At 42.2% G+C, this 27,708-nt stretch overlaps 1 protein-coding gene across 1 annotated transcript; it reads right to left on the reverse strand.

Moving 5' to 3' along the window:
• Nucleotides 1-27,104, reverse strand: extl3 (exostosin-like glycosyltransferase 3). The gene is made up of 6 exons (XM_041064770.1): nucleotides 26,926-27,104; nucleotides 6,605-9,229; nucleotides 5,782-5,909; nucleotides 4,742-4,886; nucleotides 4,492-4,620; nucleotides 1-3,287 (listed from the first exon to the last, which is right to left on the reverse strand). Exons 2-6 carry the CDS (start codon nucleotides 8,741-8,743, stop codon nucleotides 3,078-3,080), a joined length of 2,751 nt encoding a protein of 916 aa, XP_040920704.1. The 5' UTR covers nucleotides 8,744-9,229; nucleotides 26,926-27,104; the 3' UTR covers nucleotides 1-3,077.
• Between the last annotated feature and the right edge of the window lie 604 nt (nucleotides 27,105-27,708).

The following is a 27,708-nucleotide window of genomic DNA, read 5'->3' on the forward strand; positions in this document are numbered from 1 at the left end:
TGTTTTTAACAATGTTGAGAGTTTTTATTTCCATTCATCTGGCCTTCAATGGTATGTTTGACGCTGTCATCAGTCTGGTACAGCTCAAGCAGCGTTGCAGGTGGCTGGAGCCTCACCCACAGTCGTGGATCACACCCAGGAGCACATAGTTTCACAACTCCTTACACCCAGCAGAGTGACTGCGGCCTTCCAGGGAAATGTTTCCTGCTCTGGGCCATGGAAAACCAGCTGTGCCACAGAATCCTAGAGGGGGTCGGGGTGGTTGTCGGGGGGTGGGGTGACCATGTACTGGAGGAGTGAGGAAGAGTTTTACTTCCAAAATACCAGCTGACCTAAACTGTGCCCCGAGGACAGCTTCAGAGTCAGCCAGGTAATTACGAGGCCCCCCGAGCTCCAATAAAAGTGTTGAGACGTGATGAGGGTTTGAGAGGCCAGGCTGGTTTTTCAAGTCTGGTGCAACAGCATAAACTTGGATTTGTTTCAGCTGCATTTCCATTTTGCACCACAGCAACAAGGAAACTGGCTCTTCGTTTATCCCTCTTAGGTGAATGTTCCCATGAGAATATGTTTATATTTCACAGGAGGGGTCAGAGTGCAGCAGCAGCCAGTAGGCGCAGGTAGGAATTTGGCTTCAAAGACACTTCAACCACTGTCTGCTGGCCCTTTCAGAAGCTTAATTTATGATTTTCTAGTTATAGGGCGACCTCTCTAAACACAGGTCATCAGTCCACAGGAAAACACACGTTTGCCTGGCTAAGTGCTGCTCTCAGGTCAGTGAAGTTCCCCTCACGCACTCAATGGCACGAGCTAGTTTTCCTTGGAAATGAAATAAGCTGACAGCTCAATCAGGTCGGGGCCTCTTTGTAATTAGGAATAATAAACTACAATGTCTTGTCATTTTATTGCATGTGTCATTATCAGTTTAAAAAAAAAAACTTTTTTTCATAATATATTCAATAAATATACAGGAACCATGGACTCGAGTGTTTTTGTAGAACAGTTTGAACGGAATTGAGAGAACATGAGAGAAGACACTAATCTAAATATCTTTTTAAAAAGGATCTTTTTAGCTTGCTCTTTTGCTCGGATTACAACAATTCAAATCTGACATGGTCAAATAAAGGACTTTGGATTTATAATACATGATGGGTTGGGCTCCAATGGGTTTTACTCCTGGTAGAGTACCAATGCGGGGTGGATATAGGTGTACCAGACTGCATCCCTTTACCAAGCTTTGTGCATCCTGCAAACTGTGCTGGAAAGCAGCAGACATCGTACCTATTTGGCAAAGGAAACATTCATCAAGCAATGGTCAAAAAAAAAAAAAAAAAAAAAAGTGGAACCAATATGGCGACACTGTGACGTTTCTATCTGTGCTTGGAAAAATCTATGCAGAAGTGTGACATGAACATGGCGGGACATATCTAACCATTCTGAGGCAAAGCCAGTACCGGCTATTTATATTAAAAGTAATAGTTCAAAAAAAATCTGGGAAACATTTTTATTTGCTTTCTGGAGGAGAGTTAGATGAGAAGCTTGATATCGCTGTCATGTTCATAACAAAATCCACCTACCAGCAACTCTAAAGCTCAAATGCTCATTTGTTTAATCAGCTGTTTTTTTTTTTAAACACTTGTTTTATGGATTAAACAAACAAACAAGACACAACAGGTTAATTTGTAAGCTTCAAGGGTGCTGATGGGTGGATTTTGTTACCATTTGACAGAGCCAGGCTAGCTGTTTCCAGTCTTTGTGATGAGCTAAGCTAAGCTAACCTCCTGCTGACTGTAGCCTCATATTTAATGTACAGACATAAGAATGGTAGCTTTCAGTCTTTTCGTCCAACTCTCTGCCAGAACACAAATACACATATTTTTCCCCCTTAAACCTAACATTTTTACCATAATCCTAATATTACACTTAACTTCACAGGAGACTGTCTGCATGATTACACCCTTAATCACAAATCAAAACTTTTTTTTTTTTTGTTAATTTTGGCAGCTGTCGTTCTTGACTTTGTTGTACTTCAGTGAGGGACACCGTAACCACTGACTGGTCGATATTATTACATTTAAACATGAGTACTTCAACCTTGGACCAATTTTACAAACATTAGTAAACACCCTATAGCATAAAAAAACAGGCCATTTTTTTTAACACTCAAAGAGGAGCAGGGTGCCTGTAAGCATAACAAAATGACAAAATGGTGGCTGGTTTTCATGACAAAATTTGAGGCATTATGGTGACTGCTGAAGTGAATTCCTTCTTGAGCACATGACACTACTAAGCACGATCGAGCCGACTTGTTCTACTCTTCAGCTGAGGTCCTGTCTCGTGACTGATCTCCCACCGGCAGAGGTCCTGGAAAATGTTCGTTCCACATAGAGATTTACACATTTAAACGACATTATTTAAAAAAAAAAAAAAAGTTTGTTCAATAAAATACTTCTGACCATCAGTGCTTCTCTCATGTACATGTACAAGAAGTACAGTTTGTAACTGTAAAATGGAAAACAAACAGAAATGAGGAGTGGCAGCCATTTGCCATTGTCACGTTTGCTCTCCGAGCTGAAACCGTCAACAGGCTGCTGTGCCGAACGCAACCTGATATCAGTCCGTCAGTGATTCGCGAGGCGATCGCTCCATTGTCAGGCAGAGTTTATCCTGGGAGAGTTTCTGTACACTGTGTACGACCGCCCTCCTTCCTCAGCAGGCCATCTGGAGGTGCCAATGACATCTGTAGTGGTTAATGATTGAGCATGATTGAAGAACATGAAACAGGAGGAGTGACATCCACTGAAAAGGCTTATTTTGTTGGCAGTGGTCCCTTTCAGCTTCCACTCTTCAAATTTTCAGTAGAGTTGTGGATTAGACCACCAGCCAACAGCTTTTAAGGTTAACTTGTCTATCCCCCCGGGCAAAATCCTAACCCAAAACTTTCCATCTGTGCATTTCTCTGGCAGTCCATCCATCCATCTTCATCACTGCTCGCAGTAGGAGCTGCTGCTCTCTTTAAATACTACCAGTCCATCAATCCACTCTGCTTTTGGCTCTTTGCTGGGCCACTGAGCCCAGTGCTAGATGAACTTGAAGCACTTGGTCTTATCATGGGGTAAACGGGTCTTAAACAGCACCGAGTCCACGCGAAACTGTGTGTACAGCAGTGGCATGTAGCCGTATACTTTGACAAAGAAGTTGATGCACTTGTGGCGCTCGTGGAAATGCGAGTCATCGTGTGAAAGGGCCTGAGGGCAGCCCGGACAACGGAAAGTCCAGCGAGACGTTACCTAAGATAAATAAAGACCGTCAGTCTGTAAATGATATTTACTTTGAAAAAAACATTTTTAGGACATTTGTGCATGTGGTACTTCACTGCAGAATGTTGCTGTCCCGCAACCCCATCCAACGTTACTTAAGACAGAGCTGGAGTCCCCAAACACATTTGTTATTCCTGACCCTAAAGGCCTTTTCTTCTGTAACACTAAAAGTGAAATATTTAACAGGAATGTAGGCTAAGCAGGGTTATGCTAGAATGAAATTAAAGTCTGTTCTTACATTTTTCATTATCATACTTATATTAACCAACTCTAAACTGCAACACAAAAACAGCTTTAGCCTCAGTTCTTTAGCTTGATATCACATAGGTATCAATAGCCATCAAGTGCCATATTTAAAGTCCCACAAGTCACCTGGAAACATTAAAAATCTGCCAAACACTGTGATTTTTTTTAACCAACTTGCTCTAACATTTATTTAATCAGTTAGCTAGCAACAAGTTGCTGGTATGTGCCAGCTAAAGTTGCTATTTCAGCTGGCAAAATACGTGGCTGCCGGGTAGAAAAGAGAACCTGCTTCTGTCTACCATTGTCTGAAATCACAGATCCATTGTTGTTAAAAAAAAGCACTACAGAAATATTGAAGAAAAGGAAAAACATCAACAACGTGTCGTCAATTCAGCACCAGAGAAAAATAAAAATGAACAGAAAAAGCTTTTATTTTTTTTAATATAGTCTCTCACCATTTGAGGCTCCACATCTAAACTTGCCCCAGATTCATTATTCACTAGGCTCATTCCTAGCAGCAAAATGCTGTCATGCAACACACTCCATCAAAGCTGGCCTTAATTCCCCCCTGAAACACCCCTGAATATTAACACCCCTCTAAATCAAAAAGAAGTTAAATTGAGGGCTACAATGACATTTCTGTTCCAACAGCTTCCCTGGCTTGATTGCTATAATTATTTGTCTAGTCATAAATATGCTCTCCGGTAATAAATGTCCTTCCAATAAAAATCCAGGATGAAAATGAGGCATAACGCACCAATTCGATCTTGTGTTTTTGATTTACTATTTGTGTGGAATATTGGACGTGTCAGTTTGAGTAATGGCGAGGCTAAGTGGGCGAAAATATAAATACCCAGGGCCGGAAGGAGATACAAAGCCCACCGATGCTGAGCTCAGCACAGCTGGACTTGTGCTCTCTGACACTGACCTTGATGGGTGGTTTGCGGGTGATGTGAGAAACCAGGAAGTTCATGGCGATGTCCTCGCAGTTTATGTACTCGTCCACCATGTCCCTGATGGCCTGGGGCATCACGTAGGAGTACAAATAGGCGTAGTACTACAAGAACGCAAAGACACAGGGATACATGTGTATGATACAGCTATGATTGAGCTAAACGCTAAATCTGCAGATACATGTTTTTTTTTTTTTTTGGACGCCGTGAAGCGCAGGATCTGACCTTATGGAAGAAAGCAGCTCCTGTCAGGACCATGGAGAGCTCACAGGAGTAGTTGGAGTTGTAGAGCCACGACTGATGGTTGACGTCCCACGCGTGATACCTCCCAGGGAAACCCACGATGCGATCTCTGGCCTCACGCCACACTCTGTGAGACACCGCCGAACACACAAAGTCAGAGGAGTTCACACAGACTCAGCTGATATGTTAAATGATTTATTTTTTTCCCCTATTTTTATTTCTTACTATCGTTACTTTGATATTGTTGTTTATGTTCATTAGTTTGGATTCCATGTGTCTGTCTGTGCATTTGACACTCAACTTGTCATCAGTGGGGCAACTATTTTTTTCCTCATGGAAGCACATAAATAACCATTCTGTTGTCTTTTATTAGTATATGACAGGGTGGAGGTCAGGAAACAGTCCTGGGTACTTCTGAGGTTGGGGGGGGGGTGACCCCATACACACACACACACACACACACACACACACACACACACACACACACACACACACACACACACAGTCAGGGCCAACTTTTACCTGCCTGGACAAGCTGCAACAGCACTAAGTTGTAGACAAGTCTGGGTGAGGGGAGGCGTGGGCGCGCCAAAATAACTTAACAGCGTACTTGATCTTTTAATTGGTTTAAACACGGCCTTCAGATTCAGCTTATCTAAGTACAACATTAGCACATGAATCATAAGCACAAGACGCTGACAACACTTCAGTCTGTGGTGGCTGGTTCAGTTCTCTCTGTTTGATTCGATGTTTTCAGGAATGTGATGCCTCTGCATTTTTTTGGGGCATTTTCTCTGCTATTTTACTGCATTTTTGTGTTCACCGTTCTTCACAGCTCTGGCCCCTGAGCAGAGCTTCCTTACCAATTAGTCTGAGGATTTTTCCTTTCAATTACCTATTATTTGCCTAGCCAACAAGAAAAAAAGGAGAATACCTACCCAAAAAAGTATTTTAAATATTTTATTTGTAATAAATTCAGCAGAGATCTTGTTTGCTTCATGCATCCTGCCACCATCACTGACCTGAACCCGAACATGATCTCATCATGGCGGAGATGAGCATCATCATCAATCGACAGAATGGCCTCGGTTTCCACGGCATCCCAGGGAAGGAAGCGGTTGTTGAGGCTGTTTTTCTCTGTGCGCACAACCTGCAGACACAAGAACACTTATAGAAGGCACTTCTTAGAGTGGGGGGTACCTTTGCAGGGCTACTTCTGGTTAGTACAGTTGAGAACATTTTGAGTAATGCTGCACACTGAGCATTTGGTGCTTCTATCGGACCTATATAAAAATAAATCTCCGACGAAAACTGTATGACTGATTAATGGTTTCTGACCGCAAATGACTGATATGATTTGTAGAATAAAACTCTGCAATATAAAACTGTATTTCATACATGTGTTTAGGTGCTTTTCAAGTTCTCATGATATTTTTAGATATACATTATTGTATATCTAAAGATCCAGGTCGCAGCAAAGTCTCTTGCAGCACTGACAAATACAGAGCCCAGTTCTTTAGGTATTCTCCCACAGCTAATGATGTGAATATGCACTGGATAAATATTTTACTTCTCAGGCTTAATTCAAAAGCACAAATTTTATTATTCATGGACATCAGACTTTTTCCACATCCTCCTAGTGAAGCTAGTATGGACTCCTGCAGAGTTTCTAAGACGCACTGATTCAAACAGTTCATTGCAACGTACATTGCACCACCTCTGACATATAATACAGATGGCTTCGTTTGCATTTCAGAGAGTGAGAGAAGAGAACGAAGCCAACACCGTCCAGATGAATATGTGCACATTTGTGAAATGACAGAATCTATCTGCAGGAGAACTCACCACGATGGGCAGGCCGATGTCGGGCCACAACAGGTCATCTGAAGGAGGCTTGGGTGAATTCCACACCACCACTACCTTGTTAAGGTATGGCAGTCCATTCAACCTCTCCAGAGAGTTCATCAGCACCTCCTCTCTCTCATATGTCAGCATGACCACGGTGAACTGCTCTCGTGGCACGTTTCCTCCTAAGGCTGCCTGAAACTCCTTCCCCGAGCCTCCCGTACCTCCACCTATAGGCCTGAAACCAGTACCAGAGCCAAGGAATTTGGCTTCAGAGGGCAACACAGGGTCTAGAGGAGTGTGAGGAAACAGATGGAAAGGCCCTGGGGCCCGGTTCCATGCTCTATAGGTATCTGCAGCTGTGTATGTGAAGTTGCGGAGAAAGCGTGGAGAAGCGTAGGGGGGCTCTGTCTCGACAGGACCCAAATCCAGATCACCATTGTCAGCCAGGTTGGCATCCGTTCCTGCCAACTTCCCAGCTTTGTGAGGAATCTCGTGGGCGGGCTCCTCTTTGATGGGTGCAGCGGGAACCTGGATACTGGTTCTGATGCTGGCCAGGATGGTGTTGAGAACATTCTCAGAGGTAGAGAAGTAGGTCTCCCACAGGAAGCGGCCCTGCCGCCTCATAGCTAGCATATCGTTGTCTGATAGGCTGCGCAGCAGGAAGTGGAGCTCTGTAACACGAGGCTTGGGGACTAAAATGACAGCTTCACTCCAGCGGATAAACTGGTGGTACGGCAGTCTGGTGTGGTCCCCTAACACCACAGGGATGGCCCCTACCTCTAGGGCCTCAAAGAGCCTCATTCCACAGCCTGCTGAGGCCACCAGCTGTCCATCTCCTGGAGCGATCACCAGGGCAAAAGTAGAAGTCTTGAGCACCTCCAGTCTGTCCTCCCTCTCACCACAAAGAGCCCACTCAGTTGGCAAACTTGGCCGTGGGTTCTTGCAGGTGAACTCCACCAGCACCTGATCCAAGTGGCTGTCCTGCACTGCCTTTAAGGTGCCAATAATGCGATCGTCGTAGTCGGCTGGTGGGTCTCCCTCCATTTCCTCCTCGAAAGACTGAGGGGGCGCCTCCTGTAAGCTGCTCCTCAGTGACTCCACCCTCTCCCCCTGGAAGGTGAAGAGGTATTTCCTCTTTACAGGAACCTGAGGGGGCACTTCCAAAAAGTTTGGTTCTGAGAGAGCATGAACCAGTGGGGACACGACCAGGTCAAAGCCCTCACGGTACTGCTGCTCCAAAAAGGTGGACTGAGCGACTGCTGCTCGTCCTGTGCTCACATTATACAGGAAGTTCTGGGTCATGGACTTTCTAGACAGATGCACCAGTACATGGTTGTGTCCATCAGACCTCCAGTAAGGAAGAGCTTTCAGTTGCTTCTCCAGCTCTGACGGAGATGGCAGTGGGGAGGAGGAGGGCTCTTGTAGCTCCCCCACCAGCACCAAATACAGACAGGCGATGCTGGGGTTATCAGTCACATAAATGTTGCTCTTTACTGATGCTGCAAAAGCCTGCTTCACCAGTGGGTCAAGATAGTCCCCCCATGGATAAGAGCCTGTGTCGTAGACGTACACAGGGAACCCAGACGTAAGAGGGCAGCGCCCATAGTCGAAGCAGGACCGCAGGCGGCAGGAACGAGCAGACTTGGGTGGTGGCAGTCCTGGGTCTTCCTTGTCTGGCAGCAACCTTACAGGCAGCGACAACTTTGGCTGGTTCTGAGCCATTAGTTCTTTATAGGAATGCTCCGTCTGGCTGATAACATTCTTCAGCTGCAGCAGATCCTGCTTGGCGCTGTCAATGCTGCGCTTGCAGGCCTCTATGCGCAAGTTGAGTCGGGCGATCTCCCCGTTGAGCTCCTGCCTCTTGGCCTCCAGCTGCAGCAACTCCTCGCTGACTGACTCGCGAATGCGGCAAAGATCCTGCACGTGTTTGGCTTCGCACAGTTCACCGCCGGGCCGTGGCCCAAAGATGCGCTTATCGGGACCTCCAGCTTCGTCAATGGTGGTGAGGTAGTAGTGGGCGATGAGTGGGAAGAAGACCAGGATAAAGAAGAGCATGAAACTGAGCCAAGTAAGACGCACACGCCGTAACACCCACGGCTGGCCTCCCGCACCCACCCCACCACCGTTACGCTGCATTGTTGACTCCCTCAGTCTGCTCCTCGCCCCACCAAGGAACCGTTGCTATAGGGATCAGCAGCAGCCATGGTCGACCTTGTCAGCAAGGCAGTGGGATGGATACTAAATCATCAAAGCTGGGATGTAACTCTGTCCTTCTGTAAAGGTCATCTGAGGCTGTTTACCTCTTCTTAAGGGTCCTGTGGGTATTGGCTAGGGATTTAGCCTCACCTGTACTCTAATATACACTCTGATGTGTTACAGCCCACACAAACTAATGCCATTTCTATTATAAGGCTTAGCACTTCTTCTATTCTATCTATGTCAGAAAACAATCCCGCAGTGGGGGAGGGGTGCCCCTCGATGGGTGATGCAGGGAGGGCATGTCTGCTCACAGGTGAGTGAGATAGCTGGGTGGGCCGGTTGTTTCTGTCTGGGATGTGCTCATTTTCTGACTCCGTATCATAAAATTCTCTAGAGATGGAACGACCTCCTGCTTCTTTTTACCTGAAACAGAAGAACACAAAAAACAACCAGTGAGTGACAAGGATTATCTGTAGCAAGATCAAATGAATGACTGTTCAACTACAAGAAAGCATGAGATGACTATCTGAGGTGGAGCCTATAAAATCTGTCCTAATTTTATGTTGTAAAATGTCTCATCTTCCATGTGCCTCTGAAAATGTATAACTGAGCAAGACATAAAATTCTGTTTCAATAAAATTAAAATAGAGCTTAAAATAGAGCATTTAGTAAAGCAAACTAATTCTACATAGCCTAGATTTTGGTCACTTTTATAATGACCCTGAAGTAAAGAACACATTGGATTTTCACAATCAGCCTCTGTAAGAGCGAGACTCTGCGGCTCATCCTCTTTTCACTGCATTCTTGTCCAGGAAAAAAAAAAAATCATCAGTGTGCTACTGAATATGAGGGGAATTCTTTTTCTTTCAATTTCCTCTCTTTCAAAATTGCATAGAAAGGGAACAAAACAGGGGAAAGACAGCACCGGTAAGCTACACACAGCAGGCGAGCCAAGACCAACAGCACCTCCAGCAAATCTCATTAAAGGTCTCCTCCTGCATCCCGACCTCATCGCTGACTCAAATTACTGAGCATCCCTGATAACACTCCATCTCAGAGAGTGACGTAGAATTATCTTCACTAGCCCAGACAAAAATGACTCAAAGGAAACAAAAGGAAATCAGCTGCACTTCCTGATGCAGACACTTCACCCTCACCAGTTTTATTTCTGCAGAATGTTCCCGAGGCCACTGTACATGTAATGGCTCGCCTCTCATCCTGCGATCAATGCAAGAACAACCTCAAATTCATCATCCTCTTCATCTCGCTTTCACCTTATGTTACGAACTGGTTAGAGAATACAAAGAATGTAAGAAAACTTCAAGTCCTCAGGAGCTGTTTTTCCAGTTTGCAGATGTTTTGAAAAGATAGCTCTGGGCTAAAACCCATAGCAACACTGGAAGTTACAGAAACTCTCCTTAAATGGCGTAAAGCCTCTGAAAGACTCCTTCATCACAAGCAGAATCTAAATTTCAGCGCAGATTGTTTCTGTCCACGAGCAGCAGGCAGTCTGCTTTCTGAGCTGACGTTATATCACACCAGAGCACAGGCCCAGAGGATGTCAACTGATAGGCCAAGTGCCAAACAGCTCTTATCAAATGCATTACTGAACCCATAACACAGAGAGCGAGCCTTGATAAAGAGGTACAGTTCAGAGTGAAACAGCCACCGAAACCAGGGGCGAAAAGGAATGCAGGTGGTGTTTACCATTTGCCAGCATAACAGGTCCCCTTGATAAGGATTTTATTCCCTGTGCTACTACTGAATTCAAACATCTGTGCTTTGTAATGTTTTCATCATCAGCCTGGTTAGATCACAGCATTGACAGACATTATCTTAAAAACAAACACAACAAAAAAAAAATCTCATCTTTCCTTCCGTCTCCGCCAAGCAATCATTTCCCCCTGCTGCCTCCCTGTGACTGGCATTTCTGATGTTTAGAGATTTCTGACTCTCCTGAAATACAGCATCTTGCTCATGCAGCTGGCGTTTCTGTGCGCGCCTGTCAAGGAGAGAAATGAGCAAAGGTACTGGCCAATCCCAGGACAGACACGTGATTTCATCCCAACCAAAATGACCGACATCCTGCTGCTACTTGTCTCCTTGTAGCTGTATGTCTGAATGCACATCTAACTATGCAAACTATCAGGCCAAATGCATTTTTTCTTTCAAATTTCTTTATGACTTTGTCACATATTTTAAACACACAACTATTATTTTAATTATGTTTTAATCTACTTTCCTTGATTAATAAGTGTCTATGGTAGGGTTTTTTTTTTGACCAATTAGTCTGTCAGTTAATGTTACAATAAATTAAACATTTAGTCTATAAAAACGTCTGTGGGAAAAAAGCTCATCACAATTTACAAGAGAACAATGTGTCTTCTCTAATTGTCTTATTTTGTCTCAACAAACAACAAAACTGCTATTCCATTTACAATGATATAAAACAGGGAAAAACAGCAAATCATCATCATGTTTGAGAATGTGTTTGCAAATATTTAGATTTTTCCGTTTGACTTTAACAATTAATAGATCAATAGCTGAATCGACAAATCAATTTCATTGTTTGAGGCCTAATTTCAGCTCTAGTGCACAACATAAAAACAGAAAATTTTATTTGAAGGTCACAGATTCAGTGCCACAAGAGGGTCTTGTCTAGAGCCCTTGAAACATACTGCCCTCTGATTCCCATCTTCAATCATAATACACCTTGTCAAACAGAGAGGCAATATTGAGCAGCACTAGGCACAAAGCCACCTGGATACTTTTGTATTTGCAACACAAAACACAGAAGCATCATTGCCAAGCAACAAACCGGTGGCTAATTTTAATTTTCCAAATGTCAGCTCTACAGATAAGAGCATCAGTAGGAATTAGACAGACAAGTGAACGTACAGTTTATTATTGGTTTAAAAAAAAAAAAAGTGCAGCTGCAGACAAATGAGGAAACAGAGCACCCCAGGTTAACATTAGCCAAGATGCTCTGGTCCTACAAACTACAGGCCAGTGGTTTCTTGTGTAGTTAGGAAGGAACATGTACAGTAGAAACTCGTGGGGCTTGTGACCCTTTAAACGCTGACCTCCATCCTGCTGCTCAGCGATGCGCCCGGGGTGCAGAGTGAGAGAGAGGCAACTATCACAACAGTCTGATTAATTGCTGCATGACTGCCAGTGTCACAGGGGTAATGGCAGACAGATGTTGGCAAACGCTGCTGCTAGGCCTAATCTGGGGCCAAAAAACATGCTGGTTTAAAGCTTTGCCCCGTGGCTGCTTCTGGGGGAACAGAGCAACACACACAGAAACACACACACACACTAAATCTCAATCTCTTCAGTTGTAGCTTTCTAATCTGCAGAATGTCTTCTCTCCGCTTCACTCAGCTTAATCTGTCTGCATGGAAAACACACAGGGAAGCATTGATCGCTGTGGACTTACTTTGTGGGGATCAATGATAATGCCATCATTACCTACCACTGAGCTGCGAGGTGGTTTGGTGTTAAGCACCCAGACGGCTGCTGATGTAGCCACTGTCACTTAAAGGCTTTAGAGATACAGGGCAGCACAGATATTATAAAAAATTACACTGCATTTACCTTATACAACACAGCCTGCAGTTACAATATTACATGAAACCACTGGGCTACAGTCACTGTGTAGCTGCAGGGACCAAGTATCATATTCAAATTATTTTGTGATATTATAATTTGATCTAGAATGTCGAAGTACTTCTTCACAGATGCCAACAGATGGCTAATCTCTGTATATTAAGGCATAAATATTGCATTACTCACACTGAAACTCAATGCAAATTTGATATACAATCCAGCCCCTTCGCAGAAGGTAAAATCTTGCAACGCGTTCAAATGAAATGGTCTGCAGTCTCCCCTGGGGAAGGGAGCCGCGCTGATGACCCAGATAAAAACCTTTTGCTCCACATGGTGAGCACTGAGCAAGCAGCGACTTAGTCAGCAAATTACTGGAGAGGCCTATGAATAACGCAGACTGCAACAGTCTAGCAGTGTGTTAATTTGATTTAGAGGTGATTTGGACACAGATTTGGAAGGCAGACTATAATGTCAATCAAAACCAAAATTCTTAGCGCGAGCCAAGTCAACGAGCGTGAAAGAATTTACAGTGATGTTTGCAGGCGCTCAGAGATGCATCATGCTGTGATTAATACCGAGCAGGTCTGGGCAAAATGTCTTCATCTGAAGTCAAAAGAATAACCGCAGCAGGTGCTGAGCTCTGAGCCCGAATGAAGCAGCGAGGCCGCTGCTTCCAAGCTCCCAGACATTTGAGGGCAAGCACTTGTATAAATGTTTGAACAGTGTCTCTGCACACTGGCACTGCTTTCTGAGACAGTCCTGAAATTCCTCTATGAAGGAACAGGAAGCACAGACAGAATCGACATCCAGCTATACCAGGCTTTTAGGTGAACGCAATCGAGTTAACTCAGGGGTACCATCACATGCGGGGGCGTGGGCAAAGACAGCATTAGCAGCTTGTGAATAAGTGTAAAGTGAAGTTTCTGAGAAACAGCAAATCCTGCAACAGAGCTGAGAATGAGGACTGTTTGGCGTTTTTCCCGCCTGTCTACGAGGAGTCTGACTGAGCTTCTGACAGATAGCGAGACGAACTGAGGGATTTGAGGGCTGACAGAAAGATCACACAGCTTGTATTTTTAATAAGGCCCCGGGTAGCAAGTCTCCGAGAGGCAGCGACTGCAAGGACTGAAATATTAAGAAGATGGATGTTGGATTTTTCTTTTAATGTCTAAAAAAAAAAAGAAGCTAACTTCTTAAGATAAGAATGACAGCAATTTTCCACACTACTGCAAATAAAAAAAACATAAATAATAAATTATAATAAAGCAATTTGTCAGACAGCTGCCTTCATAATCAGTTAGTCTGGTTGGGGTTCTGGTCAAGTGCAAACACTCAATCTTTGAATGGCAGCGAGACTAAGAGTCCACAGACATGCTAGCAGCTGTGTGAGGCTACATTTAGTCACAGTGGTGCTGTGAGGTAAATGCTAATGTCAGCATGCTAACATATATCCAAACCACAATAGTCTGCGGGAAAACTATACAAGGACAAAGGAGGGACATCTTTTTTTTTTAGTGTGTTACTGTGTTTCACACATTAATACCTGACTGATCATACACTCACAGACTTTTTACACACCTCTGTAGTGCAGCAGTAGGAGGGTAACGTACTGTAGGACTGGATCCACTGTGAAATCAAGAAAATCAAGAAAAACAACTTACTACTTTTTCTTCTTCTTCCATAAATAACTTTTCTGCACATGTAGGTGCTGAAGGCACTGGGAGCATTAATCATTTGTTTTTCTTCTTCTTATTGGGCTGCAACTAACAATTACTTTAATTATCCATTAACCTGATGAGTATTTCCGCGATCAATAAGTCAACTATTTAGTCTATATAATGTTTAAACATCCATCCATCCAAAGATATCCATCCCAGTCTGTGTCCAAGCTGATGTCTTCAAACGTCTTGTCTGGACCAACTGTCCAAAATCCAAACATATTCACTTTACAAAGATATAAACAAACATTTCTGAAGACTGAAACTTACTGACATTTCTGAGTCTTATTGGCACCTTTTTCTTCTTTTTTTGATTTTCTCTGGAAAACGGCTCATCCAATCGACTTCAAACTTTTCAGGTTTATTGCTGAGGACCCAAGGAAGAGCGACTGTGTCGACTGTGACGTTTTTTGGATGATGCTCTCAAGAAAGCTGCAAATTGGATTAACGTATGCCAAGAAATCAGCCTCTGCCGACAGGGACATGCTGAACGGGCAATGCACTAGTGCAGTGATTAATTTACTTTATAATCACTCTAATCTGTCACGAACAAGCTGCTGTACAAGAGCAGGAACAATTCATTGATTAGTCAACTGACAATAAAACATCCATTTGGCAACGATTGTGGATGTTGATTAATAGTTTGAGTCTTTTTAGTTTTTTTTTTTTCATCAAAATGTCACTTACATTCTCCAGCTTCTATAATGTGTGAATATGCTGCTTTTCTCTTTCTCTTTGGACAAAACAAGACATATGAAGACATCATCTTGGGTTTTAGGCAGTAGTGACAGGCATTTGTTGCTATTTCAGATATGTTTTAGACCAAATCATCAATCAAGAAAATAATGAGCAGATTAATGAAAATAATTATTTACAGCCCTAAGCTGCAACTTCATGAAAAAAGGAATGCTAGTGTAAACCGAGGCATGTTAGTGGTATAAATCCTGTTCATAGTTCTAGCTTACAGCAGTACAGGCCTCTGGAGGTGATACTGCTACACTTCAGAAAATCATTGTGCCTGCTGAGACTCCAGGTCACCCTGATGTATTTCTCCTCTTAAAGGGCTCTGGCTCATTGTGCCTCGACTACTCTTCCCATAATTAATTGTGATTTCATGGAGGAGATCGAGGTAAGACATTCCCTGTGGAGGTGATGGGGAAAAAAAAAAGATGGAGGCAGCTGCAGGGGAAGGCACAGTCACAGGGCTGTGTGAGGGGAGCAGCTGTTGCAGCCATGGATCACAGCTCATCTGCAGACGGCTGACTGAACCATCTCAAGGACCTTTTTCAACGGTACATTACAGAGGTGACAGCAGGGCTGTGAGTAAGACTCAAAAAGGTAATGAAAAGTTAGAAAAAGTTTTTGTATTAAAGAATTCAAATTTTCAAAGCTGCTTCCTTTCCGTTTTTTTTTTTCTTTTAAATCATTCTATCAATCATTCTAAATGTAAATGATCTTATTAAAAGTTTCTGATCACTGAATGCAATGTATGGAGGTGCGTCAAGGAATCAAGTTATGCACCAGACTGATTTTTAAAAAAAGGTAATGCAGTGTAATGACGAACAACAAGCTTAAATGAAAGTGAAAATCTGACACCAGTAATACAGAGAATAAACTGTACAGTAGCTCTCGCCTTTCATTACTGATCAGGTGGAGAAGCTGAATCCAGCAGAGCGTTAAATCCAACAGAGACCATGAACACACACAGAAAACCACACTGGGTTCATCCTCCCCTGCTGAAGTGATTCAGTGAGTGCAGAAAAGACAAGAGACACGTCTGCAATGATGCAGACAATTGGAAATCTATCAGAATCTTATACACAAGGACATTACCAACTATGTTTCGTGCAACCAAGTGTTTAATGAAAAAATAAATCATAGACAGGTGAAGCAAAAATGAAAAGAATTCTTGGCTGCTGCTTTAATCTGAGTCTAATGATGTGGTTTCTTATTTGGCAACGGCCACACAACGGTGCTGCTCAATTATTAATTATTTAATTAGCAACAATGTCCATGATGGCCCATTAGCTTCCGTGCTGTAAACGATATAGAAACACCTCAGATGGCAGACTGTTTTCTTTCTAAATAAATTATTTGCCCTTTTTGAGCCTTTATTCCGTAGACACATTGGTGGCCTGGACTCAAACTGTGGACCTGCTGCTCAAGGCCCCCAACCACTTGGCCATAGACAGATTTATGTATTATTATGTAGTTTTATGTTGTCTGACCCATACTTTGACATACAATCCTAATTAAAAAGGATTTGTTAGGCACTATTTTAATAAAATCATCTATCTTTAAGCACCACACCCTGTCTCAGCACTGAAAAACTTTCCAGTGGATGCTGCGTTCTGCTGCTCCTTTTATTAACTAATAACGCGGAGGAGACGGCCAATGAGGCCGTTATGATCATCAGGTGTGGCGGCACAGGAGCAATTAAGATCGCCCTCCATGAGGACCACCTCCTACTCGGGAGGAAAATGTGTATGTGATGTGTATTTATAACTTTGCTGAACACCAATTTCGCACAGACAGAGAAGGATGTAGGTGAACAGAAAGAGACAGAGAGAGATAACCAGGGAAAGAGAGGCAGAGAAGGAATGAGTGCATAATGACAGATGGGCTTGGATGCCTTCCAACCTCCAAAGCTCCTGCAAAGATTACACAGGAGAGCGACCCCCCCCCCCCCCCCCCTCTTTTAAGAGACCAACCAAGGTAAAGCAAATATAAAATGTATGCAAAGACTTCTCAAGAGTATCTGAAAAAAAAAAAAAATGCTCTGGCAACTTGACTGTATCCGTCAACCAATCTGTGAGCATCCTCAGCGATGAGCGACGAGGCTCTGTAAGGGCCGGGAGAGCGATAAACAAAAAGCATCGCACTGGCTTTGCAGCAAGCGCTAATCTGTCACTGAAGCCTCTGCTGTAAAACTGCTGCGGCACGAGTACTGTGCCCCGCAGGGGTGAGGCGAGGAGAGACTCACTGTGTTGGTGAGAACTGAGAGTGTGACAGCCAATTAGAGTCAGAGCAGACGCACAGAGACACAGGACTCCCCTATTTATCAACGCACAAAAAGCTCACACATTTTTCTAATGAGCTTCAACTTCCAGAAACCTCTAAAGGGATTCTTTGACATTTTAAATTTTTTACTTGGCTTTTCTTCGCCAGAAACTCACACAGTAGGCAGACATTTAATCACGTATCCTTCGGTTTCCCCCAAAATGGTTAGAATTGTTACGTTGCTCGTCCCAAAAACAAAGCACAAAGTAAGCTGAAAATCTGCAGCTGGTTTTCCCTCTTTCCTTTAATTATGGTTCCACTGGTATTGATTTAAAGTCCGATATCCACAATGCTGGACTGAATCTTTTGGAACCAAAGTGCAGTCAAAACTTGTTTATGTTGATATGTTTAAAAAAAAAAAAAAAAAAAAAAGACTATCCCCAGAAGTGCAGTTTGGCAGTCCACAGAGAAGGGCAGAAAACAGGACTGAAAGTGTTTAATAACAGGCACTGTGGAAGGTACAGATGCATGAGGTGGGGCATCAAGTGAGCAGACCAGATGCGAGATGAGTAACTAATTCCTGCTGAGGCAGGGTGAAAAGAAGCGTGTGACAGTTTTCCCCTGGCCTGATCACACATTCAGCTTTCTAAACTTTATTTAACATATGAGCTGGATTTTTAATGAGGTTATCTACGACATCCGTGGGTTCACGTAGTGCACGAGTTAACGGTCTTTCTAAGGTGAAAAGCATTTCCTGAACTTTCTATGATGTTTCCCCACATCCCCGAGGACAACTGCTGCGGCACTAAACCTACATACATATCAATAATCACCAGTGACCTCAATCATTTTCACTTCACTCATCTGTGCAGAAAACGTATGACAGGATGAGGCTGTGGAGAGAAACCAAAAAGAAAAGGTAACCTCTGAAAGATAAACTATCACTTGGTTTCAGTACAATACTGTGGTCGCAAACAGTACGTTTCTGTGTGTGTGTGTGTGTCGCAGTTTGCAAATAAATTAGCTGGCCTAGCTTTCTTGATTAGTCTGCGAAGTCACTGCTGATGAGCTTCCTGAAGTAATCAGTGCTGTTGAAGCTGATTCTGTTGACAGATCAGAGGAGAAACTACACAGCAATGCAGTCACAGATGATATCAGTGCTGTAAAATATACAGCAATCTAACTCATGTCAAACCTAAGAGAAAACGTTCCAATTTGTTCCCCAAAGGTCCAAAGGACTGCGGCCTAACTGAGCTACACTTGTCTAGTCTTGTTTCTTCGCATTCGCAATAGGGATACAGCTAACAATTATTTTCATTACTGATTAACCTGCTGATTATTTTTTCATTTGTCATATTCTTTTCTCTAAAATGTCAGAAAATAGTGAAAAAATGGCCGCTATAATTAACACACAGTCCAAGGTGACATCTTCAAACGTTCACATTCCAAAGCTTAAAGATAAGCATTTACTGTTATGTATTACAAAGAAAGCAATCAAATTTTCAATTTTGAGAAGCCGGAACGATTAAATGTTTGGCATTTTTGCTTTATAAAAAGGACTAAAACAAGTATTTGATTATCAAAATTATTCTATCAAACAGCTCATGTTCACAGAGCGAAGAAAGTCTACTCTACAGATTTTCAGGCTGGCTTACAAAGCCGGTTGAGTAAAATCAGATCCTCACTTCCATCATGAGCAGCACTGAATGACATGTTTATCAACAGCTCCGATACTCTGAGACTCTCCTAAGTAGGTCTCTTAAATGTGGAACAGTAACAAGACATTTTTTGGAAACCAAAGTTCAAACAAGCTTCTCATGCATTTCCTGTAATACTGCAGGTCCCAGTCTCATGAGACGCACCGATTTTATTGTCAAGCTCTGTCTTCAGAGAGAACTTCTGTGCCTGAATGACTGCAGCCGGTATTTGACCCATTCATTACCAAAAATCTAATTACAGGCTGCCACATGGTACTCATTTAACCATTTGGGTATGCATAATTACTTTAGGCAGAGATGACAAGGCAGAGAAAAGTCTGAGGCTACACACAGGCCTGTCACTCTCTGCCCACCCTGGCAGATTCAAGTAAACTGTCACCTAAAACGGAAACTAAAAGCAGTTTCAGGATGAACACGGCTGCATTTAGCAGCATTGTGCGTGGCTACTCTATACAACACAATAGTATGTTTTTGTCTACATTTGTTTCCATGCTTTATACTTATTCTGATCTTTCCATATATACTGACTCTACGTCATCTCACCTCTTCCCTTAAATCCATTGTAATTGCTTGTAAAATACAATAAACCTATAAATAAAGCATTTATACATACGACTGTAATAACATCTGTATTTCTGCTGGGTAGAAATACAGCAGGGTATCTTAGCACAGGCATTGCTTTCAGTAAAGCATTCAATGCTTCATATTTATACTCTGATCTCAAACCAAAAAAAGAACCAGGTGCATTTCAAATAGGTACTGCTGCAGCTACACAGAGTTAAAATTAAATTCCTCTCATTAATCAAGAGCTCGAGACATTTCACAAGCCGAAATGTCATATTTCTGAAGGGCCGGGCCAACCTTAATTAGTCGCCTGGGCTATAATCAAGCTTTATCAGGAGCAAAGTGAATCCAGTCGTCGCCGCTACACGAATGTCAGCAGCTCAGTGTTGCAACAAGACCGTCGAAGACAGAAAGAAGAATGAGGGCAGAAAAAAGAGAAATCTTTTTTGTATTCCAAAGTGGAAGCTGCTTCAGTGATTGAATACACGTCAAGTTCACTGCAGCAGTCTGTCTTCCTCTCAATAGAGCAACTACTAAGTTTAGTAAAAGTTTAGTAAAGTTTAATGATTTGTACCAAGGCACATTGTACAACAGATCCCGACTTTCTATATGTGCACATATTAAAGGATAACTTTGGGATTTTTTTTGAACTGGGCCTTATTTTCGCATGTTTTTGGGTATAAATGATTTACAGGGACAAAAATCTTTGGAATCGGAGCAATATTAAGCAAGAATGGCGAGCAAGAATGGGGGTTGCGGTTGAGGAAGGAAGAGCAATGTGAGGGATGGTGCCTGCCAGAACTGAAATCTACTTTCACTACTGAGTTCTCACAGTAGATGACGTGGTTTAAGGCGCAGCTTCACGAATATCCTGAACCCTCAACTGTGAATGTATTTGGCCTCTGGGGGACAAATATAACAGACTTCTTCCTGGGGATCCCCGTGAGGTTGAAAGCTACTGTGTGAATTTGAAAGAGATCAACCATGGCAGTGACACTGGAACCTTTTGATGACAACAGCCGTTGCTATTTTGGATTTTTCATGAATGAACTGAGGCCATATTAAACAAATGCTGCAGACGTTTGGAACTGTCCGACACATTTGGGAGAAAAAAACCTAACATTAATGCTATTCCCTTTATGTGTCAGGGCCATAGTGTTGTTTTATACAGGCTCACTGCTGCACCTAACCGAATAGACCCACTTCCTGCTGTGACTGCTCAAAATGCCTCACCTAGTTTTCAAGCCGAACATTTTCTCAGTATGGTATTACATCTACAAATGTCACAGGAAGTAGCTTCCAAAAAATAAGTTATTGTGACTTTGCCCTCCATATGCCCTCAAAAAGTTGTGAACAGACGAGCACTCTTGAGTCTGCAAATGAATGTATGACTCCAAATATTTGCTTTGACGACTGAGTCTAATTGTGAGGTCTCTGCCAATTCCCTCTCCCAGCATCAACACAACACCACTCTGTGCCAGCCCTGCAATATCAACATTTTGGCTAAATCCGTAAATAGGACTAGTTTGTTAGCCATGATAATCACATAGAAAAATAGAAAAATGTCTGGCTAACACTCTGAAGTGATTTGAGTCCACTGAGTGCTGTCCTCGTTCCCTAAATAAGACCAATTTAAACATATATCACTTTGATGCTGTTAGCATAAATAGCTTTAAAGTCTCTGGCATTTCCTATGTGGATATGAAGCTGTTCATTTTGAATTGTCTGAGTATGGTTTTGATTTAAAATCATAAAACACGCAACTAATACTCAGACTGTAAATGCAGTTATTCACGTGTCAACAAAACAACTCAAACAGAATGGATATCAGGAGCTTGGGGCAGAAGAAGTCTACGCGCTTCAGTCCCATTAGTTCCAGTTTTTGGAATTTTGTACAAAATCATGTTGTCTAAAATTTATGGCTGCAACTATTTTAATTACCATATTAATCTATGGATTACTTTGTCAGTTAATCGATTGATTGTTTAGTCTATGAAATGCCTGGAAGCAGTAAAACATGTCCAAGGTGATGTCTTCAAATGTCTTGTTTAGCATGACCAACGGTTAAAAACACAAAACATATTCAATTTATATATTTAAAAAAAAGAGCAGCTAATCCACACACTAGCTGCAAACACAGAATGTTTGGGGTTTTTACTTGTTAATAGCTTAAACAATTACTGAAACAATTATTAAGCCAATTAATTTTGCATCCATCAACCAAGCATTTCAGCCCCGTTATCTTTAGTTTAATTACAAACCTATATTAATAAAATCCTTCATGCTTTAGGTCTAATTTGTAAAACCTGGCTTTCCCCTGCAAATATTTCACACAGGAAACATTTAGTGGGTAGCGCGGCAAAATTAACACGCAAGCCCTGAAATCCTGCCCTCCTAACAAACAAATCCTCTTGTTATCTTGCCATAGCAGTGGCAGCAGCCCCGCTTGCTATGTCCTCCTGAGAGCTCTTCCTCTCCCCCTCCTGTGCAGGCTGGCGTAGACCATAACAGATTGACTCAGCCCGACAACAGCTGCCAGAACCCCGCAAGCCTCATCGTCCAGACACTGATGGATTGTGGGAGGGGAGCCAGGGTGATTAGCCCCTGACATGGGAGAATTATTGCAGAGTACCACCCCAAAAGAGATTGCACCTGAGTGTCAACATAGGGCATTCACACTACATTAAGTCATGTTGTTGATGCCCATTCAGTCTTACAAATGCACGGGGCTTGAACTCGGCATGTCAATAATAACAAAAGGCACAATTGTGTGGGAGCATTGATCAAACTCGTTACTACGTAACGGGAAAAAAAACAGGAGGGTAAAAAAAAGTGATGGCCTCGCTGCTACAGTGGTTGTGTTCTTTTCTCAAGACAACACGTTATGTGTGATTTGCTCAAATAAAAAAAAGAGACTGACAATCAAATATTCACTCTTGCTTCACAACAAAGCGTTCATTTTTAACAGCTTCAGTCACATACGGCACTTTCCTTGAGCTTGACAGTGACATACACTAACTAAGGTCCACTGGAGGAGGGAAATGTGTGTTTCTATTTAAGGAAATATAGCTGCTTGGAAAATGAATTAGCTGAGAAATCCTACTGCTCGACTAGCAGGCATGGCACGGAGAGCTGCTGTTCGCCTACTCCGCCAAAAGTAAAACTAGTCGTGCCATCACTCTCTTTCCCCAGCATTTTTCTCCTCTCACACAGCTACGAGCCGTTACATCTGTTCTTGTCAGAAGTCTTATTCATGCCATTTGTTTCTCTCTTGCCTGGTGCGACACAAAAGAACCTGCTGTGATTCAATAAACACACAGAACAAGCTGTCCTAGCTTAATGTAGCCTAACTTTTCCTGCCCCTTAAAGTAGACGTTCATCAGAGTAGAAGAGCTCGCTCCTCCTTATCGAGAGCACTCAGCTATTCGAGTAGAGCTAAACCTCTGCACTTTCTCAGAGGAGAGCAGGACAGTTTGACAGAATGCAGGTCGAGAGGCAGCGGCTGAATTTGGTGATTCATCCACACCCTCATTACGAGGACAAAACCAATTAATTCCCAGGCCCCAGTGTTCAACAGCACAGCCACATTCTCTCACCCTGACCCGTGAAATTATTTTTTTCAGACTAAAATCACAAATTGGGGCTTACATAAAGAAGCATACCCTGTCCCTCATGTTAGCAGAGCAGCACGTAGTGCTGAGATGATGAGTCGATTATTCGATTGACAACAAATGAATCAGCCGTTATTTAGATAATTGATTAATCGTGCAGGACATCACCAAAGTAAATGCTTTAACTATTAAACCAGCCTCGTAATATATTTGACACCTTTGCTTTTTTTTATGAAAGAAAACACTTCTAAGAGTCCAAGGTTGTGTCTTCAAATGCCTTATTTTGTTCAACCAAAAGTCAAAACCCAAAATATATTAAATTTACCATAATATAAAAAACTGGAAACCTTCATATCTGACGGCTTGATAAAGGCAATTTTTGAACATTTTTGCTTGGAATAATGACTTAGACTATTAATAGATTATGAAAACATTTGCATTTGTCTGTCTACAGACTAATCAATTAATCAACTAATTGTTGCAGCTCTAATCTATTGGACACTGTAAATTAAGGATATGCTTTTCATGCCATGGGACTGTTACATCTAAATGTAAAGAAAGTTTTCTGTAAGACTGAACTCTTGGTGAGTCTTAGACCAAGCAACGTTTTTGTGACGTTGCGTCACGCGGTGCCTCACATCCCGTGACCATACAAGGACTTTTCACAGCAGACAATTTGACTTACAGGTGTAACTAATAACATTATTAAAGGCTGCTCTGCACTACAAGTGTCTCAGTAAGCCTTGCCAATGAGCCAGCATGCACAATACCAATAGTCTGAAATCAGGAAATCTAAATTAAATTCAGTAATGATCAATGTTATTTGTTACACCTGTGTTTCTCCCACTATTTGTCAAAATGTCTGCTGTGAAAAGGGTCTGTTGGTGTCAGAAAAGTGGACCAAGTTGAAGATGAATTCAGCAGTTATGTCTGTGACCCACATGTAAGCTAATGCGTGCAAAGCACAAACTGAGGTTACTAAATTGTAAGACATTTGTTTACAATAGGGACTTGTGAAATTACACATAACCAAATATGCAGCCACGTTATAATTTTGGTTTGGTCTGCAAGAGGATATAATTAGGGAAAAGTTAAATAGTGTGGTAAAATATAATTCAAACAAGCACTTGTTTGTATGTAGTTCTCAGTGCATAAATTGAGGTTTAATGTCCAAGCAAATGAATTTCAAAAAGCCACAAGTGCTATCTGGCAGCTCCAGGGGATATCTTTTCTCCCCCCAATTATAACATCTGGATCACACCAAAAATCTACTGCACCAAGCAAATTTGATGAATTATGGCACTGGATTAACACAACAAAAATTCAGAAAATTGCAGGTCAGTATAATGCAATGATGATTATGCAAATTATTCTGCATTGTGGCAGTTGTGGATAACTATGTGACCACATGAAAAACAAAAATCATTCAAAGACCGTGTGGCAATTACACCCCAGTGAGAAAAAAGATCAATATGCTTGTCCACAGTGGAATATATGCTGCCCTGTACCGTTCATATCAAAGCATGCTGTGGTTCAGTCTCACCACAACAGGAAGGATGTTCTATTCACACAAACAGCTGCTTGGTCAGTTTTTTTTTTTATATTTACTACATTATCAAAAGATAAAATCCTTATCACCAGTTTCAGTCAGACCTTTACTGACAGTTTTTGAAAACACAGCCTCTTTTGTTTACTTCGCCATTTACTAATACTGATATAGAATACTGCTGTTGTTGATATGCAGAAAACAAATATCAGAGATGGGAGAATGCTGCCAAATAAGAACACCAATCTGTAACCAGCGCTAGCATCTGCTGTGATATAATCACTGACCCTGGAAATGACTGGGTGAGAGACAACTGACCCACAAAAACTACAATCTACAGCTTTGCATGGTGTGACTGCTGCCCAGTCCTCAACATCTCACACAAAGACCCCGAAATTGTATCATTCATGACAAATATACCTGATAACATGACTAAAATGAATGTTTAAATTAAGATTTGGTGGTGAGGACAGAACATACAATCCAGACACCAATGTGAAATCTGAACCCTTTAACTTTTGCTTCCTCTATATATCAGATAAATGTTATGTATTTTGAGCAACCAATACCCTGCAACCCCTTTTTTTTTTTTTAGTTTTCTCTGCATCATCAGATTCAGGACACCGCATATGTACTACGTGGTCAGCAACTTTTTTCCCCTACTAAGTTGAGGACTTTGAGGCATAAAATATAACATGTGATCAAACTGTGACATCTGACTTATAACAATGATTTGTTGACTGATTTGACAAAACCATCCTCCTGTCGAGTAGAAATGCACAAAAGCACGAGCTGACGGTGCATGCAACCCTTACAGCCACAAATAAACTGACCACGCGGCTCTGGGCCAACAGCTCTGGTAAAGCTGCCTATTAAGTGATCAAGTCTGGGCTCAGAAATCTGAGTGAAAACTGATTTACAGGTTACTGAAACATGTTTTAAAAGCAGTGCCCCTGGCATTAACCTCGACGTTCCCACAAACATGCTGAGCCTCGTCTTAATAGCGGCTACTCGGGCATGTTTCCCAAATTGCAAAGGGCTGGTATACCGCACTCAGCTCTCATTCAGTGTAAAGGAAACGGCTTCAACAGGATTGTACTCAGCTCCTCTGTCCCATCAGTCATCGCCAGGTTGCCAGGTTATGAGGTACACCTAACTATACCCAATGCAGTCGAATACAACAGTCCTGCAATAAAAGCAGTTTCCAATAGTCAGATTTTGGTTAAATTGTTTTAAAAACGTCTTGATTCAATGTTCTGTTCAGCTGTGGTTTGTAATGTTGTTGAAGCATATTGTGTTGTACTAAGAGGTGTTTCTAAAATTTTGTGTACCCTTCTTCAAACGAATGGGATGGCAACTAAGCAAAAAAAAAAAAAAAAAAAATCACATTTTAAACTATATCACAGCAAATCCAAATCAGATAATACCAGCAAACACCAGAAATCCTCTCTATGCTAAGCAGGTCACTCTGAATATCACAGCAAAGAAATTATTACAGTCATTTTGCTTGATGGTAAAGATGCAGACAAAAATGTTTAATGTGTTATTAATTTTGAGAGAACCCTAAACAGAGAGCCCAAACACTTTTCCAACACACCAAACAGAACTTCCATTTGCAAATCTTTAGATTTACAATTCGATGGCCAATAATAATGGCGGTAATGCCTGTGTTAGTGCTTTAATGAGTAACGATAGACAGTACGTCGCAGAAACGATCGTCGATCTTAAAGCATGTTCACTTAATCAGGACGCTCATCATGGATTTCATAGTCAGCACAAATGATCAACTCAGTTAAGTGTGCTTGGCTATAAGCAGGTCGATTAAATCGCCACTTTTTAAAATGGAATTTGGCGTGACATTCGACTTACACTACAAGAGCGGCATGTTTTGGGGTTGTGGGCTTGACAATCAAAGGGGGGGGGGTTGAAAATGTGAATAGAACCGAAACCGTTCCTGGGCCAGCCGTGGCAGTCATATACAGACTACATCACGGCAAAGCACCGGGTACACCGGCTGGGTTGACGTGTGCCTCAGCCGAGATCAAAGCAAAACATACTCACGACTTGCAGCGGCTACAAAAAAAACCCCGACACAACTGTCTGAAAGTCTTCATAAAAAAACATTTACATATACACCATACACCACTCACATATTCAACATCTAAGACAATGAAAACGAGAAGACATGAGGCTATTGTATTAGAGATGGACAGGGGGATTGCAGAGGAAAGACACAAGGGGCCATATGTCTCATCTGGCCAATTAGCTAGCCTGCTAGCCAGCAGTGGTCACAACAAAATGCATTTGCTCTCCCTACACTGGCAGACCAATGTTAGCTTCAGCAGCTACTCACCCCAACAGAAGACTCCAGAGTGTGTCCTAAAAACCAGAGTCGCAGGCGCTTAACCCGGTTTGTCAAACCGTAGAGACCTCGCACAGCTGAATTCGTACGGCTACAACCTCCGGACAAGCCTGCGGTGGTGCTGCGTTTTCTGCCCGCACCGCTCACAGCTCCATTAAAAGCTGCATTGTTGGAGCGACGGCCGGACAAACAGCGCCGACAGTCCGCAGCACTGCATTGTGGGAAATGTTGTTTATTTAGCGTGCAGTTCAAACAAACGAAAAATTGAGATAACGCTCCACCTGGTGGCCGGTATTAGTACCACACGAACTCTGAGATATTTTTACGATTGGTTTACGGTGGTGGAAGAAGTGGATCATTTATCGTTAAAATTAGTAATATAATACTAAACAACGACTTAAGTGAAAGAGCATAAATATAAGTAGTAGTCTAGTTTAGTAGTCTAAACCACCATAACCGTCATGAAGGTAGGATTATATTGCAGGGCTGCTGGACTGGGCTGCATTAGTTTTAACTAGGTGTTCCTAATAAACTGACAACCTTTGAGTTGTGCATTCAGTTTTTGAGTAAATGTATTAAGTTATTTTTCTTCTGTGCTCAGTGGTCAGTTGTGTGTACATGCTGAATTGTTCATTAAAAAAACAGAACAGTTCTTACAAAGACCATAAACGATGCGAAAAGTGGAAAATGTACAAACATACACAACCGATAATTTTACAGTAAAAAAAAAAAGATAAAACCGAAAAATGTTACCATTGCAGGGATATAGAAAAT

Source organism: Toxotes jaculatrix, chromosome 19, assembly GCF_017976425.1.
Source record: "Toxotes jaculatrix isolate fToxJac2 chromosome 19, fToxJac2.pri, whole genome shotgun sequence".
Lineage (NCBI taxonomy): Eukaryota > Metazoa > Chordata > Actinopteri > Toxotidae > Toxotes > Toxotes jaculatrix.